Here is a 13168-nt window from a genome sequence, read left to right on the forward strand (position 1 = left end):
AATAGCAATTTGTGATACTATGTAGCAGTGTGTGTTACTCTGGGTGGTATACTTCAATCATTTTGAAGACTTGCAGTGTGTGTGCGTGTGTGCGTGTGCGTGCGTGCGTGCGTGCGTGCGTGTGTGGTTCTACTGTACCAGGGACTGAAGGCCAGGTGGAGAGAAGGAACTCCCCAGTCTTCAGCTGATCCTTATAGTCAAACACCATGGTGTTTACCCAGGCTAGTGGACAGTCCTGGTGGGAGAAACCATAGAATGAGGTGACTGTTAATAAAGCACAGATTGAATGCCGAACTTCCATGCTTTTACTTTCTGCTTTGCGCCTAGGTTGAGGATAACAAAGGTTAAGACAAGAGGATTCTAATATCCCATAACTCTTTGCATTCATGAGGAAGAATTCTAAAACTAAGGGACTGTTTATTTTTGAAAGCTTCCGCATGTGAACGACGTTGGACGTTGTCCTAACCTGGATATCTTCAACCTAGCTTTGCTCCAATCGGGACCCTCAAAATGGCCCCAGTCCATCCATTATAGCATCATGACTTGAATGGGGACGTCCATTCTAATTCTATGGGAGAAACACCATGGTCATGTTCAGTAAAGGAGAAAAAAAAGTGGAACGGGAGGTACTACCATAACTAGTCCAATAAGAACAATATAGTTTTTCTCGTCGCGAAACGTTTTGCTACGGTGTGCCCTACTGAACACGACCAAGGTTGATAGTCATTAGCACACTATTTACAAATTCAAACTTTCTAACCTGTTTTCGTTTACATCTGTTTAGAAGAACCCAAATGTATGTGAGTACATCTTGGGCTTCATTCAATCAAAATCAGTATGTGGCCCACAGTGTCACTGAGATGAAGTTTGGATTCTTTCAATCAATAACACACGTTGTGAAATAAAAATAAATACAACTTGATATTCAATTCAAACTGGATACCTAGCTGCATGGGAGGAATGATGAGTTGCCATAAACTGGAAACTTCCAGATTGATTAAATGGAGCCTCCAGTCTTGAAATGAATGACTGAGAATGGAAATGGTGCAATGAACAACCGACTTATTCTTGCACCACCAAAAAGCACAGTCACTTTGCGAAAGAGTTTCCACTGTGGTTAACGAACAGGTCTTCGTTCGTATAATAACTGATATCATTATGTCTCACAAGCCATTTGTGTTGTAGGCCTCTATGGTTACATTAAATTGCTTGAAATGCATTTCAATATACAGTATACATAAAACAATACAAGCCACAATATCTAATTGGCCATTACAAGGATTTCAATTAACCTCAGAAACTGTTAAATATTTGATATTTGAGTTATAAAATAAAGGTTAATTGAGTTGTCATTGTATCTCATTGTATTGTAAGTATTGAATTATTGTAATGAATCATAAATGTCCAAATCTCCCTTGCTGGCACAAGGTTTAATGAGAATTACTTGTAAATGACTTATGGTAAATGGTCAGGGGAAAGCGCTTCTCAAGCTAAGGTGGGAAAACCAATATAGTGCATGGCTCAGCTGTGAACTTGCTAAAACAACAAGCTAAATGAAAATAAGCCGATGCGAGTGGCCATGGCTAGCCAAAATAACTTCTCGCTTCCTGTTTTGTGTTCCAAATGGCACAGTGCACTACTTTTGACCATGGCCCTATAGACCCTGGTCAAAAGTATGCATTATACAGGGAATAGGGTGCCAGATGGGATGCAGGCCCGCTGTCTGGCCTGCTGAGAGGACTTCTCCTCTGGGTGACGGAAGGGAGAAGTGGCCCAGAAAGCAGAAGTGGAGTCGCTGAGGCCTAGCTCCCCACAGCACACATGTGGCCTCTCCTCGCACCTTGCCTCTTTTAAACCAGGGTGTATTCACTAGGAAGCAAACAGGGCAAAACGGGGAGGGAGTAGCCTTGTTTTTGTAGCAAAACATTTTGCATTGCAAATGGTTTTTTCTACGGTGTGCACTAATGAATACACCCAGGACTGTGACAAGAGCCACGGTGAAAAGGGGAAATTGGGCCTAGGCCTCAGTGTACTGTACTATTATACACAACTACAAACACGCTCCACTTCCTGAAAGCAATGGCAAACAAGTCCATAGTAACCAATGGCATGGGGATTCAAAGAGGTGGTGTTGCTAACTGTGTGTTCATGTCTAGAAGTGAAACCATTATGGCATTTCGCAGAAAAGGGGAACATAAGAGATATCCTTGACTTGATCGAAACAAAAAACTACACAGAACACAGACATGACTTATTTCTGTATGTCCTTATAACAGCCATATGACACATGCAAACTGCTTAGTTGCTACATTTTCAAATAAACTGACAATTTGGGTAATGTTTCTAAGCAGATATACATTGTTACAGGCTCCGAAACACAACCCAACCAAGCTGCACTGCTTCTTGACACAATGCCCGCTTAACCCGGAAGCCAGCCGCACCAATGTGTCAGAGGAATCACCGTACACCTGGCGACCGTGTCAGCGTGCACTGCGTCCGGCCCGCCACAGGGGTCGCTAGTGCGCAATGGAACTAGGACATCCCTGCTGGCCAAACCCTCCCCAAACCCGGACGACGCTGGGCCAATTGTGCGCCGCCCCATGGGTCTCCCGGTCGCGGCCGGCTGCGACAGAGGCTGGACTCGAACACAGAATCTCTAGTGGCACAGCTAGCACTGCGCCACTCGGGGGGCTGGTGTGGGTTTGTCTAATTGTTTGCCTCTTCTTGGGCAAATTTTGTGGGCACTCATGGTGGGTGTCTTTTAGGTTCCAGTTGTTGTTGCTAGTCAACTTTGTGGATGCCCCCATCAGTGTCTTTCAGAACCCCTCCTAAAACCCCACCTGTTTTCGTTTTAGTTGTTGATCAGTGACTCTTTGTTAGTTCTCCCTTCTGTTTGAGCAACATTTTTGGTTTTCTTGCTGGTGAACGTAACATACACCTCCATTTAAAGTTTCCACAGCTCTAAATGTAATGTGAAACACAGTAGTAATAGCCATTTAAAGTGGAACTGACAGCCTTTTAGCAACATTACATTTGACTAAAATCTGTTCATATATACCCCTAGGAAGAATAACACTTTTTTTTTTACATTTTCTGACAAGCGAGCACTTAGACATGGTCATTTTCAAGTTTTCATCAATTCATAGAATGTTTGAGAATGACGTAAAGTAAGGCATTTGTGAAAATAATACAGCAATATAGAGTGGGAACCCAGCCGTGCATTTGGACAATTAATAGACACTGCAGTAAATAAAAACATCTGCCTGGCCCAGGACCGGAGTCTACGCAGACCGGTGCACCATAGCCAATCAGAGCTACAGTAGGTCTTTATGCAAATATGCCAATAAGCCTTCCATCATTCACTTTCAACTGGACAGTGTGCTTACAGGCAGTAGCAAGTTCAGCACGACTTTACATCATTAGCACGCATTCGCCATATGCCACAAAATACACCTGAATGGATTTCTGCAAATGTGACCGACTGACTCGATTCGGTCTTATGTCGCAAAATTTGAAATTATGTTTTTTTTACATCGGATAAAAGTAGAGACTCAAAGCTAGAAACTGGTATATCATACACTACAGCTGAGGAACAATGGGAAAGTAATTCTGCTTTGAAAGTTGATGAACTTGTAACCTTACTTTTGAGAAAATGGCCCTTGAAAGTTTTGGTACCTACTGGAAAGCCTACTAGAAAGATTGGCCTTTAGTAAATTCAGAGCGTTTCGCTCTCGGAGTGTTCAGAGCGCACACTGGATGCTCTGGCCTAAAAGTAGGGTTAATCCGAGCGTTCTGAACTAACAAAAGCAGTCAAGCACCCAAGCTAACTAGCTAACGTTGGCTAGCTTGCTAACTACTTCCAGTCACAAATGAGAGAACAGCTCACTGACCATTTTACTCGCCCTAGCAGAGCTGGTTAGGCTGTTTTTATGTTATCCAGATCGTTGGTGACTGCAACTGTTTGAATGGCAACAATTTAAGATAGCCAGAGCGAATTTACCAGCTCACGTCTATCGACAGTTGTCGCAGTGAAATAGTTACTTGCATAGTGGAGTCTTTTGTTTAGACAGCTAGCTAGCTAAACAATTAACCATCATCCCAATTTATAACATTACTACCCTGCATGAATCTGCAGGTAGCTAACCAACCAACCAGGATCAAAATTAGCTAGCTAACATTAGGCTATAACTAGCAATGCAAATGGCTCTGAGATACGAATTATTACTACACAGATCACACGCAACGTTAGCATCAGTACACTTTAACTTTAAATAAATGACTTTCTGACCAAATTAGAAACGTGTAATATCTGAAAATGTAGCTAGCTAGACTATCTTACCCGTATTCATGGATGGACGCTTCTCCCTCTCTGTCACGGATGCCATGGTTGCCCTTAGTTTGAAAATGTAATCTGGAGACAGGTGTTTTATACAACAGCCTTCTCTCTTTTCTACTCCCTCTGCATATTTGCAATCAAACGCCAGAATTTTCTCCATCTCCTTAGCTATCATACTCTAATTCCACTGATTTCAAAACTTGATCCTCCAGAAAGTGGGGAGCAACACTTATGCAGTTCTACTATGTGATATCTTTCAAAAAAAGCTGCGTTATAAAGGATTACCTACTCATACTGACCAGCTCATATAATAGACAGAAGCGAGCTACATGGCAGTCCAATCCGAACTCATCTGTCGGCATGTCCAGCCAACTCATTATCTCAGCCAATCATGGCTAGCGGGGAGGTTGCTTAGTTTTCCGTGGCTAAACCAACTAGGCTCATAATTTAACAATTTTATTTGTATTTACTGATGGCATACACGTTTGTTATTAAGGCACATGAAAGGTCACATGTTCCAGAAGGCATTTCTGACAAAAAACGCTCCTGTGAAGTAGTGACGCGCGACATACAACTTGTTTCCTGAAACGACTCACAAATACGTACAGTTGAAGTCGGAAGTTTACATACACCTTAGCCAAATACATTTAAACTCAGTTTTTCACAATTCCTGACATTTAATCCTAGTAAAAATTCCCTGTCTTAGGCCAGTTAGGATCACCACTTTATTTTAAGAATGTGAAATGTCAGAATAATAGTAGAAAGAAGATTTATTTCAGCTTTTATTTCTTTCATCACATTCCCAGTGGGTCAGAAGTTTGCATACACTCAATTAGTATTTGGTAGCTTTGCCTTTAAATTGTTTAAATTGGGTCAAACATTTTGGGTAGCCTTCCACAAGCTTCCCACAATAAGTTGGGTGAATTTTGGCACATTCCTCCGGACAGAGTTGTTGTAACTGAGTCAGGTTTGTAGGCCTCCTTGCTCGCACACGCTTTTTCAGTTCTTCCCACAAATGTTCTATGGGATTAGCCACGCTGACTGACTTGTGATCATTGACCTTGCTAGTTTGATTATATTGATATTCCCAGCCTTAGTTACATTCGTCCGTTTTTGTCCAAAATATTGAGTCATTGAAACTGAAACAGTGCATCCCGAATGGGTGGAGGCAGCAAACAATGTACCAGACAAGCTGTGATTTACAACCTGATAACAATATATTTTGGACTACCAAGAAATGTATTGGTGAATTATATTAACCATACATTGAACTGCATCCATCTATTCTGCCAACAATGCCTTACTGTACGTGATGGAACTTTCAGTCAAATATAATCTAGTTTTAAAACCCCTTATAAAGTTTGATATTTTTGTCCTGATATGATTGTTTCATATCTGTAAAGTAGTTAACACACTGTCAGTTCCACTTTAAGGAAGTTGTCTTTGCAATGAAAGTGGAAGTACTTAAGAGAAGAGGTCCATACAACAAATATCTGTGGGTTGGCTTAGAAACTTCATTTATAATTCCTTGAAATTGACGCTCTACTCTTCCTTCCTTGGAGTGATAGTGTAGCAGATAAGAGTAGAAGCGAATAAAATGCTTGCACAATCCGACAACAGCAAAACATACACCGCCTCCTACACACACACACACACACACACACACACACACACACACACACACACACACACACACACACACACACACAAAAGAAACATGTTTTGTTCAGGCAAACAAATTCACACACTGACACTCACCCACACAGACACCCATGCAACCACAGAAACACAAAGTGTGTCAGAGCACGTTGAAATAGCAACTTGGTTGTAGCTGCAAAAATAGCAGGCACCCCCCCCAAGTTAGACGTACAAATATCATACCCCAAGACATGCTAACCTCTCACCATTATAATAACAGGGGAGGTTAGCATTTTTTGGGGAGTATTATATTTATGCCTCTAACTTTTACTAATTCTATCATTTCAAATCCAAAGTGCTAGACTACAGAGCCAAAACAACAAAAGATGTGTCACTGTCCCAATACTTTTGGAGCTCACTGTAAAGCAGTTTTACGTGCCAACATTTCTTCAGAATTCAGATAGGGATTTCATGTACAGTGACATATGTTCTTCAACTAAAACTGTGTCGTGTCCCCCCCCATTATACTGAATTCTCAGTCAGTTTTCTTAAAGATGCAGTCCGGGATCTTAACCCTTAACACTCGTGGGAATTGGCCTGTATGGATAGGGCTAAATCGAAATGTTTCTTACAGAAGAAATATGAAAAGTATATGCATAAGCATTGTAGGAATTAAAAGGGAACATTTTGGAGGTTATGGGAAAATTATTGGACCAAAGTTAAGAACACAACAGTTAACCTGACACAAGACTGAATCTAAACATTACACTGATGATTTTAGGTGCTTTTTACATTTACTGTACTTTTCGCTGCATTTGTTGATAACAAAATATGAAAATGCTCTGGATACATTCAGTAACATGATACGAATATTCCTGGAAAATTTGGGGTAGGTCTACATAAGACAAAATAATTAAAAGGGTTTGAATGAGAGGACTAACTGGTGTCTTCAAGTGACCACACACTCACCTCTCCAAAGTGTGCATAGTTCCTAAGTCATTTCAATGCACTTACGACTCAAAGAAGAGTCTTCAACTATAAGGTGCTTTTTGAGCTCTCCTAGCTGTGCCGTTGAGGAACTAGAGCAAGCACACTTGTAATTGTTTAGTTTGGAACACAACCCTGCATCCCGCACTCACACAATTGCTGTTGTTGTTTACACAATCTAAAAACAGTCCATTATAAATCGCAATCTGGTTCAGGTGGGCATCATTTCAAAGCTTGCTCTACTGCCAACATGACTAGCTAAATTACAGTGCCTTCAGAAAGTATTCATACCCCTTGACTTATTCCATATTTTGTTGTGTTACAGCCTGAATTCAAAATGGATTGAATAAAATAAATTCTCACCCATCTACACACAATATCCCATAATGACAAAGTGAAAACATTTTTTTAGAAATGTTTGCAAATGTATTGGAAAAGGAAATACAGAAATATGTAATTTACATAAGTATTCACACCCCGAGTCAATAGATGTTAGTATCACGTTTGGCAGTGATTACAGCTGTGAGTCTTTATGGGTAAGACTAAGAGCTTTGCACACCTGGATTGCACAACATTTGCCCATTATTCTTTTAAAAATCAACAAATTGGTTGTTGCTCATTGTTAGACTGACATCAAAACATGATGCAGCCACCACCATGCTTGAAAATATGAAGAGTGGTACTCAGCTATGTGTTGGATTTGCCCCAAACATAAGGCTTTGTATTCGGGACATAAAATGAATTTGCAGTTTTACTTTAGTGCCTTATGGCAAACAGGATGGATGTTTTAGAATATTTGTATTCTGTACAAGCTTCCTTCTTTTCACTTTGTCATTTAAGTTAGTATTGTTGTTTGATCCATCCTCAGTTTTCTGCTATCACAGCCATTAAACTCTGTAACTGTTTTAAAGTCACCATTGACCTCATGGTAAAATCCTTGAGCGGTTTCCTTCCTCTCTGGCAACTGAGTTGGGAAGGACGCCGTTATCTTTGTAATGACTGAGTGCATTAATAAACCATCCAAATTGTAATTCATAACTTTCATAACTTTTTTTTACCCATCTACCAATAGGTGCCCTTCTTTGCGAGCATTGGAAAACCTCCCTGGTCTTTGTCGTTTGAAATTCACAGCTCGGCTGAGGGACCTTACAGATCATTGTATGTGTTGGGTACAGATGAGGTAGTGATTCAAAAATCATGTTAAACACTATTCTTGCACACAGCATGAGTCCATGAAACTTATTATGTGACTTGTTAAACACATTTTTACTCCTGAACATATTTAGGCTTGCCATAACAAAGGTGTTGAATACTTTTTGACTCAATGCTTTTTATTTTTAATTCATTTGTAAAAATTCCACTTTGACATTATGGGGTATTATGTGTAGGCCAGTGACACAAAATCTAAATGTAAGAAATGTTTAATTCAGGCTGTAACACAACAAAATGTGGAAAAAGTAAAGGGGTTTGAATACTTTCTGAAGGCACTGTATAAAATATGATCTTACAGTCTTAGTCTTCCACAGCGCAATTCAGAGAAACAGATCCTAATTTCAGCGCGCATAGTAAGGAGTTTGTATGCGTGCATTCAGGTGCGTGTTAAACGGCAAATTTTCTTCACAATAGACAAACATAGGCTCATTCTGTTCAGAACAACTCAGGGTTTGACGCCATGTCATCTTGTAACTGTACATCAAACATAGTGATCATAAACATTGACACTGTACATGACATGAGTGTTATGATATGGAAAATTGAAGTGCACATTCAGACTCACGGGTGTTTGGCCTGCTTGTATGACATCAAAGCGATATTTATTATCATTTTCAGCGTCTCGTCTTTCAAAATAGATAGAGTCCCCTTAATTTACAGCATTTCCCTCACTCAGAGAACAGAAATGTGCAAAAGTTGCAGAAGGGTTGGGGGCAACTTCTTGTCGCATGCGGTGCTCAAGAACAGAACGTCTGTCAGACAAAACCCATAAAGCGATGTGAAGCACAGAGCCTGAGCTCTGACGTCATTTATAGTATGTTAGTGTACAGAGTGTTATCAGTGCCCAAATCCTGAAATTTCCAACACGTATACAGGTACGAGAGTAAAGGGTTACGCACTTACAAAATAGACATTTTCGGGGACTGAAATTATACAAAAGCTCTAGACCATCACTTTAACAGCTACAGTGCCGAAACAAAACTCTGCCTCCCCCAGACCACATATACCCCTGGCTGCAGTGGTACGAAACCCCCGTTCTGCCACTTACTGTATCCTCATCTATATTTTTAACTGTCTCTCTGTCAATAAAACTTGTCAAATTCATTCAAAATAGATATTTTTAAACTCTGCTTTCTGGAGCTCTTACACCTCGATCACGTCGACAGAATCATTGCATTTTGGCCCAACAGAAGCATATTCATTTCCAATGGAACGCTGCATTTGCCTTGCAGCATTGCGTTGCAGAGGCAGTTGCAGTGCGTTCTGTGTGGTGCATACGTTGGATTTATCGAACATATGCGTCAAACTGTATGTGTAGACGGCTTGACAGAAATGGTAAAAGAAGGTGAATGTTGAACTTTGTTGCACACATATCCAGATGATGCTGCGTACCATTTTGCGAAATGACGCTAGCGGTGTGATCAAGGTGTAACAGCTCTTACAGCTGCAGACTTACAGCTTTCTTGTTCTTCTTCTTGGTGGAGCGGGGCTTCTTGGTCTTCTCAATGACGGCGTAGAGAGCAAAGCACAGGCGGCTCATACGAGGCAGGTCGCTCACGCTGATGTCAAACACCAGCTTCTGGTCCCACAGGGGCTCGGAGCACACGTTAACCTCACCGCTGGTCACCACCTTACACAGCAGCTCACTGCCGTGGAACAGACCTGCCTGGACGACCAGCTGGGAGACACAAACACGTGCATAAACGCATGCACACGCACACACATAATAAGAACCCACATGAGAGACTGAGTTGGACATCCTTGTGTTAACTGATCTGTTTTTTTTGTTTTCCACAAAGCAAATAAAATAGATTTTGGTAAGGTATGGTAAGGTGTCTGAATCTGTTCTTTCATAAGCAATGCATACTGCCTTCATAAGAACAATAAATGTCTACAGTAAATGAAAAATCATGAATGAACAGTGGAGTCTATTTTTCCAATGTGATTAATTCAATATCAAGCATTCAATTCCTCAAGGCTCGGTGTACTGCCTATCTTGGAAATATTCAAACCAGGCTGGGTTGTAGCCAGATTAGAAAAGTACTGTGTGCGTATGACACAAATGACACCCTATTCTCTACATAGGGCACTACATTTGACCAGGTCCCATTGAGTTCTGGTCAAAAGTAGTGTACTACATAGGGAATAGGGTGCAATTTGGGACGCACACTATACGAGTGGATATTTTCCCCTAGGGTATCTTGGCAAATTTCTGCCTGCCAACAATGTGACAGGACAAATAATTTACTGTGAGTCATGCTCGCTCTGAGGTAAGAGGCCGGAAGTGCACTTACACAACAACCAATCTAAACATTAACAGTAAGAAAAAAGCTGAATCAAACGCACACAGACAAAACATTAAGCCAATTCCCCATGTGTCTTTCTTTTACATCCAATTCACAGCATCCAAGTTAAACAACCTTTCTATAATGAAAATATGACATGTATATCAAATCATTTGTAGCATAGTCCATTTCTACATAATATTGCCCAGTTATTCAATGCAATATCAACAGTACAGAATCACAATTCTATGTAGAGTAATTAGAGGGCGGAGAAATTCAACAAATTTCAAGATAGGTCAGAGCCGTCAACATGCCCTATCTGCAATAGTAACGACAACCATCTCTCCTATCAAAAAAAAGTTAAAGTGGCGAGCGAGAGCGCAAAGCCTGTCCTTTTCTAAGAATCTAGGCACCAGAGTGCAACGTGAAAGCCAGATAGGCCCTCCCCACTTCCTGTTTTGTAGAGTTTTAACCAACTGCCTCTGATGAATTATGGGAAATGTGCGGTAAGGGTCATATGACCCTATCGTTTACATTTCACCTCTCCTTCGTACACCCTAAAGTGAGATATTGGTAAACAACTCGAAGCTACACTTCATTGAGCAACAGTCAGAGCGCGAAAGCCCACATGAAACCACACCAACCTTCATTCCTTCATCTGCGTTGACACGGTAGCCTTGTAGCAAGTGAATGTGGAAAGGCTCCTCAATGGACCACAAAGACGACGTGTTCTGCTGATAGTAAGAAATAAATAGGACATTTGCTTTGATTAACATTGAAATTGTTTCCTGCCATGTGCGAATTATTAATGTCAGTATGACATGCAAGGCTCAAAATGTGAATTTGTTTTACCTTCAACAACAACAACAAAACATGATAAAGAAAGAGAAGAGGAACTAAAGCTTCCAAAAGCTGAAGCTGATACAAGGCTAACCTGGTTCATCCTTTCTGTGTTGGTATCAGTTATGGGAAGTAGAGTTTGAACCAAAACAAAACTACACACACAAATGTGTCATTTAGCAGCATTGTGTGTGATAATTGGGAGAGATAGGTGCTACCATTTCAAAGCTACACTGAAGATCATACAACTAAGGCAGACAGTAAAAACCATTAACAACAAGAAAACTCAGGGGGTTCAAATCAGCAAAGTTCATGCACGTAAAAGTGTAAAAAGTAAATGATTTCAGGCAGCCCCCCCCAGCATGTTTTGGGCATGTCAAAGTCCATAACACTGGTTGAGGAACAACTGTAAGCGGTACAAAAAAAGGTTGACATTCTGTTAATAAAAAATGACTGTGGTCCCAAGAGGCTGACCTCTCACCTTCTTCACGGGTAGAGGGGGGGGCTTGGACAAGGAGCGACTCTTGGACACCTGGCTGCCCAGGCAGCCCTGCTCCTCCTGGTATTTGACAATGGTGGAGTGATGAACCATGGTCAGGTGGGGGGTTTGACCCCCTCTCAAACAGGAGAAGATGTACTGAGGAAGGAGTAGAGAAAGGAAGAAGGGAAGAGAGGAAGAAGAAGGGTTGGATGTCAACCACACATATTTCCCGGGGTCCAGATCGCTCCGGGGTGAAGTTTCCCCCTTGGTACAGATCTAGGATCAGCTTCCCCTCCCCCAATCCTAATTCAATTAGTGGGGGAAATGCAAGACCAGCGTCTAGGGGTGACTCCACCCTACTCTGTCCAGATATTCACTGGTGTACTCATGTTCAAGAACTGGAGGCTGTTATTTACTGAAGCTTAATAATGCAGCTGAATTATGTGCAATGCAGTTCCCTTCTGAGGGCTACTAGAGATATGAGTCATCGTTGGTCTGAAGGTAGCAGGAGTTTCAAAACCAACAACGGAGTCTCCTGCCACCGAAACATTGAGTCATTCCACTAGAGACCCAAAGGCTCTCATTACATACCTAGCATATACAGACAAAATAGACCACATTCACACAGCAGACAGAGGCAACATGCAGACAAAATAAGAAACAAATACAGACCAACTCAGACTAAACATACTAGGCAGAACATATTGAAAAAACAGTTAACATCAATGGAGAAAATGGGTAAACTCGAAGTGAAGTAAGCTTGTATTATTGTGTTTACTTACTTTGAACTGGCACAGGGGGTATTTCCCGTATATGAATTCCCACCTCCCATTGACCTGTAAAGTGTAGTCCTCTGGCTTCTCCTGTCGCACTGAGCGAAACACAGTGGCCTTCTTCTTTAGGGCACTCCGCATTAAGATCATCGGCAAGTCCTGGGGCTCCTGCTGAAGCATAAAGCTTTCCTACAGAAAATAATAGATTCATTTTATATAGGGGTTTTCATTACAATCAGAATCTCAACATCACTTGAAAAAATATTGATCTGGTAATTCTTGAACGATGGTCTTCCAAAGCTTCAGATATTAGGCAGTTTGAAAAGGCAGTAGCTTGATTTTAAAAAAAGAAAGCTTGAAAAGAAAGCTTTTAGTTAAGTCCTTTATGAGTGCTGTTTTTACAGTACATTTTGTAGTTACGTTTGGTATGAAAGCTACTCTATAAAATAATAAATTAGACAGTAGGCTTGGTAAGTATATCATGTAGTAGCTATAACGTCAAATTGTGTTCTTTCCATCGTCACTATGGCCGTTTTTGTGCAAAAATGTCACATCTTAATGATTTTCTGTTTCAACTGTTTATTTTTTCTTTATACATTATTCATAGTGATTCTGA

General features: G+C 40.9%; 1 protein-coding gene across 6 annotated transcripts in view; it reads right to left on the reverse strand.

Moving 5' to 3' along the window:
* The window catches only part of pik3cd (phosphatidylinositol-4,5-bisphosphate 3-kinase, catalytic subunit delta), a 62040-nt gene that overhangs the window by 27246 nt on the left and 21626 nt on the right, over nucleotides 1-13168 (reverse strand). For 5 of the 6 annotated variants that reach the window (XM_014145771.2, XM_014145770.2, XM_014145772.2 and 2 more), the window contains 5 exons: nucleotides 12562-12741; nucleotides 11780-11935; nucleotides 11103-11192; nucleotides 9630-9851; nucleotides 139-235 (listed from right to left, as the gene is read on the reverse strand). In XM_014145771.2, the coding sequence (XP_014001246.1) occupies nucleotides 139-235; nucleotides 9630-9851; nucleotides 11103-11192; nucleotides 11780-11935; nucleotides 12562-12741 (745 nt within the window). The remainder of the gene's footprint in view (nucleotides 1-138; nucleotides 236-9629; nucleotides 9852-11102; nucleotides 11193-11779; nucleotides 11936-12561; nucleotides 12742-13168) is intronic. The other variant, XM_014145773.2, reaches the window with a different exon arrangement.

This window comes from Salmo salar, chromosome ssa15, assembly GCF_905237065.1.
Source record: "Salmo salar chromosome ssa15, Ssal_v3.1, whole genome shotgun sequence".
NCBI classification, from domain to species: domain Eukaryota; kingdom Metazoa; phylum Chordata; class Actinopteri; order Salmoniformes; family Salmonidae; genus Salmo; species Salmo salar.